This window comes from Helianthus annuus, chromosome 13, assembly GCF_002127325.2.
Source record: "Helianthus annuus cultivar XRQ/B chromosome 13, HanXRQr2.0-SUNRISE, whole genome shotgun sequence".
NCBI lineage: Eukaryota > Viridiplantae > Streptophyta > Magnoliopsida > Asterales > Asteraceae > Helianthus > Helianthus annuus.
Window position 1 is genome coordinate 61,256,675 of NC_035445.2, and position 9,135 is coordinate 61,265,809.

General features: G+C 29.1%; 1 protein-coding gene across 1 annotated transcript; it reads right to left on the reverse strand.

Moving 5' to 3' along the window:
* Nucleotides 1-5,071: 5,071 nt before the first annotated feature.
* Nucleotides 5,072-6,172, reverse strand: LOC110900896 (putative glucan endo-1,3-beta-glucosidase GVI). The gene is made up of 2 exons (XM_022147755.1): nucleotides 6,106-6,172; nucleotides 5,072-6,012 (listed from the first exon to the last, which is right to left on the reverse strand). The coding sequence occupies exons 1-2, from the start codon at nucleotides 6,170-6,172 to the stop codon at nucleotides 5,072-5,074; spliced, it is 1,008 nt and encodes a 335-aa protein (XP_022003447.1).
* Between the last annotated feature and the right edge of the window lie 2,963 nt (nucleotides 6,173-9,135).

Below are 9,135 nucleotides of genomic sequence, written 5' to 3' on the forward strand. Positions count from 1 at the left end.
CTTGTGGCTGCTGGTTATGGTCCAGCTAGATCCATTGCCAGATGGTCTAAACTGAAGATAGTTGAGACCTACAAAAAGCTGGAAGAACTTAGAGCTGAAGATTCAAATGTTCTTCAAAACCCAGTCTATCGTACAACTGCTGCTCTGTCTCTAAAAATCGATACTCCGAAAAACCTTCTATCATCATCTGATTTGTCTAAACCAATTGCAAATTTAGTTAGCAGACCAAAATCACCAAACTCATCTTCAATAATTCTTTACCCAAGAAAACCAACTGATCCAAAAATAGTGAAGTGGAAGTCATGCTCAAAAACCCAAGTATTGACTTTGATCAGATCAGATGGTAGTGTTGAAGAGATTAAAATGGATAGTGCATATAATCTGAATGCATACTGTCTCCAAGATTTGTTGGACCTTCAACTTGAAAGGGATGATGAAGAAGACATGTTCTCCCTGGACTTTGAACTACAATTCAAAGGACAAATCAGGGAGATGTTGATGAGAAATAAAAATCAGTAATAAAGAAGGGTTTTTGTATCATCTGTTGTATAGGGAGATTGTTGGATCAGCAGCTGTTACATTGTCTATAGGGCTGTAAACGAACCAAACATTCGGCGAACAGTTTGTGAACCGTTCGGCGGGAAGTTCGTTTGTGTTCGTTCATTTATTAAACAAACAAACACGAACAATATATTTCGTTCGTTTAGTTAAATGAGCAAACATGAACATAGGTCATGTTCGTTCGTTTATGTTCGTGAACGTTCGGTAACATGTTCGTCTGTGTTCGATAGTTCATTAGTGTTTTTAGTTTTTATATTTATTTAAATACTTCAAAATTCTGACAAGTTAAATATTTAATAAGTGTCAGTGTATTATATATTCTGTTCATGAACGATTCTTTGTGTTCGTTTGTTTCCATTTGTGTTTATGAACATTAGTTTGTGTCATTTGTGTTCGTCAACGTTCGTTGCCTAAAATTAACAAACAAACACAAACAAACACAAACGAACACGAACAAGTTCATTTCCTTAACAAACAAACACGAACATAAAATCTTGTTATATAAGTGTTCGTGAATGGTTCGCGAACACATATATTTCTTAACAAATGAACACGAACAAGGTCTTATTCGTGTTCGTTCGGTTCGTTTACAGCCCAAATTGTCTCCAGTAGCATATTTAACCAGATCACAACATGTAGCAAAGGACATGTTGCTGCGTAACAAATTTTTGACTGAGGTTTGATGTGTGTTGTTTAGGCAGGTGATCGTATGTTCTTAGTTAATGTTTGTTAAAACTTAAGTTGTATTCGAATTTTATTAAATTTGTTAGACATCTTTTATATGTACTTATGTTTTTAACAGTTTACATTGTCAATGGGTGGATACTCTCTTTTTTGAATAAGAGAATGGAAATAATCATATGTCACTGATATATTAACCGATGATCTATGTTTATAGTTGTCTTTTAGCTATAATAGATAACACGTTTTGGTACAATATCTATACATGTATCTATATGTTCTATCAATATGTGTTATGCATGGTTTTCTAAGAAACCACCTGTGTTTGCACACGGGTCTTACCGCTAGTACTATATAATAAAAGAAACCAATGAAGGGACACATGTCATTCACTAGAGCCATCTATTTTTTAGTTTTCTCATCTCTATCTCCTACTTAATTATAATTAATATTAATTAAAATATAATTATAAAATAAAATTTAATATAAATTTAAACAATTCGTATAGAAGATAATATAGTCTTTTGCAATATTTATTAGATTTCAAAATTAATTATCTTGAAATTAACAAAAGACGTACACTAAATATAAATTAATATAATGTAAAGAGTTAAATGTTATTTTAATCCATGTGTTTTAGATCATTTTGTCAGTTTAGTCCAAGTGTTTATAATACACAGGGTTTATAAAGATATAATACGATATAATGTGCTCAACCCATACATTACATGAGGTTCTTAAAAATGTAAGTTTTTTCATTATTTAATATGTAAATTTAAATTTACTTAACCCATACAATTCATGGGGTTTTTAAAGATATAACTTTTTTATTATTTAATATATAAAATTACATCTATTCAACTCATGTAATAAAACGAGATTTTTAAAGATATATTGTTTTATTATTTGTTATATAAAATTACATTTATTCAACTCGTGTAATAAACGAGTTTTTTAAAGATATATTTTTTTATTATTTGATATACAAAATTACATTTATTCAACCCGTGTATTACACGGGGTTTTAACCTAGTTACATACATAAATACCTAGTTTAGAAACCTCGTGTATTACACAGGTTGAATAAATGTAATTTTTACTAAATATTAAAATAATACATATTTAAAAACATCATTTATTACACGAGTTGAATACATGTCATTTTATATATTAAATAATAATAAAAAAAGTTATATCTTTAAAACCCCGGTGTTGTACCGGTTAAATAAATGTAATTCCATATGTCAAATAATAAAAAAATTATATCTTTAAAAAACTTCGCGTATTACACGGGTTGAATAAATGTATTGTTGTATATTAAATTGCGTATTATACGGGTTGAATAAATGTAATTTTGTATTAGGGCTGTTCATGAGCCGAGCCAGGCCAAGCTCGGGCTCGGCTCGATTATAAACCGAGCTGGCTCGGCTTGGCTCGGATTTGAAACCGAGCTGAAAATCTAAGCTCGGGCTCGGCTTGGTTTTAAACCGAGCTAACTCGGCTCGGCTTGGTTTGGCTCGATTTTATAAAAAAAACTAATATATACCTCTTAAAATTTAATAGCCTAAAATATTATTCAATAATTTAAAAGAATATATTCAAAATAAGTTTAACCTAATACAATTCAAACCAAAATCAAGTTTAACAACGCAAAATAAATTTTAATTTCAATAAAATACAATATTAGTTCATTAGTATGGTAATCAGTCTTCAAATATGCCATAAATATCAAATTACAAACCTATATACATGTAAATAATAATTATTTTTTTGTAATATATTATAATGTATATAAAATTAAAACTTATTATAAGTACAATAATTCGAGCTAAACCAAGCCGAGCTACAAAGCGAGCCGAACCGAGCCAGCTCGGCTCGTTACGAGCCGAGCCGAGCTAGGCTCACTTTCTAACCGAGCCGAGCCGGCTCGGCTCACTTTTAAACCGAGCCAAATCAAGCGAGTTTTTTCCGAGCTAAATCCGAGTGAGCTTCGAGCGAGCTCCGAGCCACGAGCTTTTTGAACAGCCCTATTTTGTATACTAAATAATAAAAAATTATATCTTTAAAAAACCTTGTGTATTACACGGGTTGAATAAATCTAATTTTATATACCAAATAATAAAAAAATTATATTTAAAAAACTAACAGATATAGTCGAAATGCGATGGATTGCGTGATTGCAGTGATGGTTCTTCAAAAGAAGATAGAATGATCAGACACATTATTCAAGAAATAAATCAACAACATTTAAGTGATAAAATGTAAGTTATATATATATATATACATATATATATATATATATATATATATATAAAGCCCATGTATTACATGGATTGAATTAATCGAATCTTATATATCAAACAATATTGAAAGTTATATATAATTTGAATAAATGTAATTTTGTATACTAAATAATAAAAAAATATATCTTTAAAAAACCTTGTGTTTTACATGGGTTGAATAAATCTAATTTTATATACCAAATAATAGAAAAATTATACTTAAAACAATTAACGGATATTCAAGAAATAAATCAACAACACGGGTTATGCGATGGATTGCGTGATTGCAGAGATGGTTCTTGAAAAGAAGATAGAATGGCCAGACATGTTATTCAAGAAATAAATCAACAACATTTAAGTGATAAAATGTAAGTTATATAATATTTAAAAAAAAACCATGTATTACACGGATTGAATTAATCGAATCTTATATATCAAACAATATTGAAAGTTATATACAATTTGATTTATAAATTATGTAATAAAATCGATACAATAATTTTTTAATAATGAAAATAAAATGATTATTATTATTAATTTTTAATAATGAAAATAAAAAGTTTATTATTATTAATATATCATCTAATAGAAATGTTTAATACTTTTGTTATAGTAATCTAAATAAATTAATAGTGGATTATTATCTATTTATTTATTATGATTGTAAAACCATATATGTATTAATCTTTCCAACTTGGTTATGTTTTAAAGTGATTTTCGTAATTTGAAATTATAAACTAATTTTTACTATATAATATCTAATTTATAAACATAAAACTCCACATATTAAGTAAAATAAAGTATGTCATATTCTTTTATCTTATCAGTTGTTATTATGGATTATAATTATTTTATTATTATGAAATATTTAGTTTATTTAAAAATATCTTACATTAACAATTTAAATTTAATGATATTATTTTATGAAAAAATAGAAGAATTCAATCTGACATTCAAAATATGATAAGATTTAATATTTATTTAATGACTTATAATTATTATATTATTATAAAATATTTAGTGTATTTAAAAATATCTTATATTAACCATTTAAATTTAATAATAATATTTTATGAAAAAAATAGAAGGATTCAATCTGACATTCAAAATATGATAAGATTTAATATTTATTTAATTTATGTATAATAAGTATGAAAAAAAGGTGAGAAAATCTAAAAGTAGATAGCTTCGATATATAACATGTGTCGTAAATTGATTTATTTTATTATATGTATAGATTTTATAATTATATTACTTTCTCATAACACTAGTAGAATAACACTACTGAAGAATTAAATTACATATGTGATTACGTGAGATGAGGGAATTTTACAATCGTTGGTAATTCTTAGTTTCTTACAATGTCCATGAATCTTTTAATCTTAAATTTATTTTTTTCTTGTTAAAGGCATTAATCTATATTTATTTATGTATAACACAACCGGAAATGGACCACATTTAAGAACCAACAGTTTTTAACTAGAAGACCTATCATTAATTCATCAGACATAACTTTAGTTACATCCTTGTTCTTGATGAATCACTAATTAAAAATCAATATGATACACTTCGGTCATATCCGGATTATACAACCCAAAATTCTGCTCAACTCCTGGCGACTTTTGATCCTCATTAAAAATAGCAAATATATAAGTCTCTACTTTGTTTCCGGGTTTTCTAGGTGTACCCGAGCTCGTTACATGCCTCACAAGGTTTTGATTATAGGTTTGAGCCAAAGTGGTCGTCGTAAAATCGCCATTACCTTTCGAAGGCCACCCGCTCTCGCAAACCACCACCTCGACCGCCCCACCACCGACCTTGTCCATCGCCGCGTAAACCCCATCAACCATAGCATCAAACAAATTTGCATACCCTAAATCTCCATCTTTCACCACAATGTCACTAGAGTTTATTAATGCATATTGTAACGGTACATGTTCTGGATCACCAGCGTACGCGAAATACGGGTACGTTGTGACCATAATAGGGTACCCGTTACTAGCCAAGAAACCAGAGACCTGTTGCATCCCTGGTTTCGCGGCTTCTGAAAAATCCCCCTGTGAAGGGGGATAAGAACTTGCTAGCAAGTAAACCCCAATGGTCGTAGTCACCGGAATTGAAAATCCGGTGGCCTTTACGGCATTGTCGAGATTCTTCAACGCTTGAAGCATTGATCCTAGGTCACCGGGGTTTACTTCATTACCAAGGGATATAGCGCGGATTTTGACCGTTGGTGCGTACGGGACAATGTTGTTTTGCACCCAATCTTTAGCGAAATTTGGGTCGTTTGCGATATTCGCAATATCAGCATTGAGAGTTCCGATGATCACTTCAATTCCTGAGTTTTGTAACGCGTCAAGAACACCATGATTGGGCTCAAAGATGCGAATTTTCGCTACGTTTCTTGATTTTACGAGGGATATGACTTGGGGTGGAGCGGGGAGGTTGTCTGCGACTAATCCATAGTTCAATCCAATACCGTCACCATCTGAAAATTAAAAAAAAAAAAATATGATCATATACATATGTTTATAGTCTTAGTTGTTTAAAGTCTTAGTTGATTAAAGAAAATGTTGTTTACCAGCAAGAAAACTGAGTTGAATTATAAGAAGACACAAGAGTTTGATAAAGGATAGAACCAAACCCATGATCGGAACTAGTTTGATTTTTCTGTAGAAAACCAGAGGTGATGGGAGTTTAAATGCATGGTGCACGAAGAAGAAGAAGACAAGATCACATTTATTACAAATTTATTTGGTATATTAAAGTTACTAGCAACTCATGTATTACATGGGGTTGTATATTAAAAACACTATAATTCAATTTTTTTTTTTTTTTTTGCCAAACATCTCATTACCGAAAATAATATATCATAAAATTTAAATGCCTATTTATATAAAATGCAATATATAGCTGGCTAAACTCATCAAGAAACAATCTTTTATTACTCCCATGTAAAAAAAAACTTTTTTACTTATAAAGTATGTTTCTAAAAATATATATTTGAAAAACAATTAAATAAAATTTAAAAAAGTATAAAAGTATACCTCCACATATTTTTCAAGCACCTGATTTATATTTTTTTAATTATTTTATTAGTCTCAAGTATACCTAAAATATTATCGAGTTAAACTATACAACTTTTGGTGTACATTTGACGAGGTTTTGTTTTTTTAAAAGGGTGTAGTTGACAAAATTATTTACCAAAATGACTTGTTTCAAAAGTATTATCAAAATGGGTTCTTTTATAGAAAAATAAAGAAATACTAAAAAAAATCCCCTAACCATTCTATCTTCTTCCTTGTTAAATCTAGGGACTCCATGGTTATCGCCACCAAATCACTACACCCTTTTGAAAAAGGGGGAATTAGCCTGTAATAATTCCACCTAGACCTTATTGGTCATTAATAATCCCACCTCAGAATAATCCCCCCACAAGTCCCACCTTTCACCTATTTTTCTTACAATGGTCCCTCGTTAAAAAAACTTAACGGAGTTAAGCTTTTTTCCAAATTACAAACATATTTTTAGAGCTTTTGATCAGAACGATGATACGAGTCCATTGATGTAAAACTTACTTCGAAATGGTGCTCCAAGTGACTTGATTTTGGTTAATTTGAAATTTAAACCCCCGAATTGAAGCGTTGTTTTCATCGTTTGGAGCACCGTTTCGAGGCAAGTTTTACAACAATGGACTCGTATTGTCGTTCTAATCAAAAGCCTTAAAAAATCTGTTTGCAATTTGGAAAAAAAACTTAACTCCGTTAAGTTTTTTTAACGGGGGACCATTGTAGGAAAAATAGGTGAAAGATGGGACCGGTGGGGGGAATATTCTGAGGTGGGATTATTAATGGCCAATAAGATCTCGGTGGGATTATTACAGGTCAATTTCTCTTGAAAAAAAAATTCTATATATGTTTTTTTTAACAACGAATATCTTGTTTTTTGTAAGACTTGAACCCAAGATCTCACACTTAATGATCAAGATTGTAATGAACTAATGATTTTTCAACTAAGAGTGTTACTACAATACTTGCATGCATCATAATACCTTACCTTGAGATACGCATTTAAAGATATGCATAATTGAATTTAGGTAATTAAGTGATTTATAATTTACTTGCAGTAAATGCATTAATTAAATCTAAATGTTGACTACGTTTACAAAATACCTAAATTTTTTGAAGAAAAAACATTTCTTACTAAAAATTTAAAATCAATTAAATTAATCAATCAACCATCAATTATTAATTATTAATTATTATTATTATTGTTATTATTATTAATCAAGAATAAATAAAATGGTTAATAAAATGTAGGAATACTCACAACATGACACATGGCAAAAATAGTCCTAATAAATGATAAGTGGCAAAAATTAAAGAAGGAAACCTAAAAATCATCTATTTGTACTTTATTTTTATTTATTAGTATAGAGATAATGAAGTTTGTTGGATGTAAGGCTAGTTAAGTCACAGACATTCAAGTTTTTTTAAAATAATTTAATAATTTATTGCGTGTGTGTGTATATATATATATATATATATATATATATGTTTTTTTGAACGACAAATTTGGATTACTGACGGACCTCTGAAGTATTATTGTGTCACCAGTGGAACTACTCGATAATATCCATCTCCACTAGGCATAATGCCTATACACCAATTCAAAATAAAACCCAATAAATATATGAAAAAACCTAAATATAATTTTAACACAATAACATTCCTAATAAAGTATTAGACAAAATCATAAGACTTAGATTTTATTTCAAAGTTAAAATGTGTAGGAAAAAAAGTATAAGTTTAAATCAACAAAATGCTTTTATCTAATTTGTGTATTTAATGTTATAGAAGGGTGTCTACGTGATGCGGCGAAAAACATAGACACTACAAGGATGTATATGGTTTGATTGATTCGGTTGCTGAACCGAACATGAAACCGAAGTAACTAACTAGTCTATTTTATTAACCAATTTGTTTACAGTTAATCAGTTTGGTTTATTCTATTATATTGACGGTTTTTAGTTCAGTTCATTTAATTTTGGTTAATAGCCAAAAACAAACTTAGGCTAAAACTTGTGTTTAGAAATAAATGAAATTGAGGTATAAATACATAAAATAGAAGAATAAATATATGAAATTGAGGTATAAAATATGAAACAGATGAACTGAAGATATACAAGCTATAAATATATAGAAATAAGAATTGTTCGGTTTGGTTAATTTTGGTTAAACGGGGGTACAAAAAAATCGATAACTGGTTTTTGGTTAATTCGGTTTTTGGTTAATCTATTTTCAGTTAATTCAGTTTTCGATTGATTTTCGATGTGATTTCGTCTGTTTTCACTTCAGGTTTTGGTTAACTATTCAGTTATTGCTCATCCCTAAACATTGTTAATCACGTAACATGTTAAATTTTTAACTAAAGCAATTTTCGCAATACTATACTCAAATTAAAGAGAATAAAATGCTTATTTTTATGGTGTAATTTAAAAAATTTATATATTAACATACGTAAAAGTTATGGTAGTTTAAAAAACATGGGTGTCGTTAGTTTTTTTATGAGGGATATAAAATGTAACCAGTACTTCATTATCCATAATTTG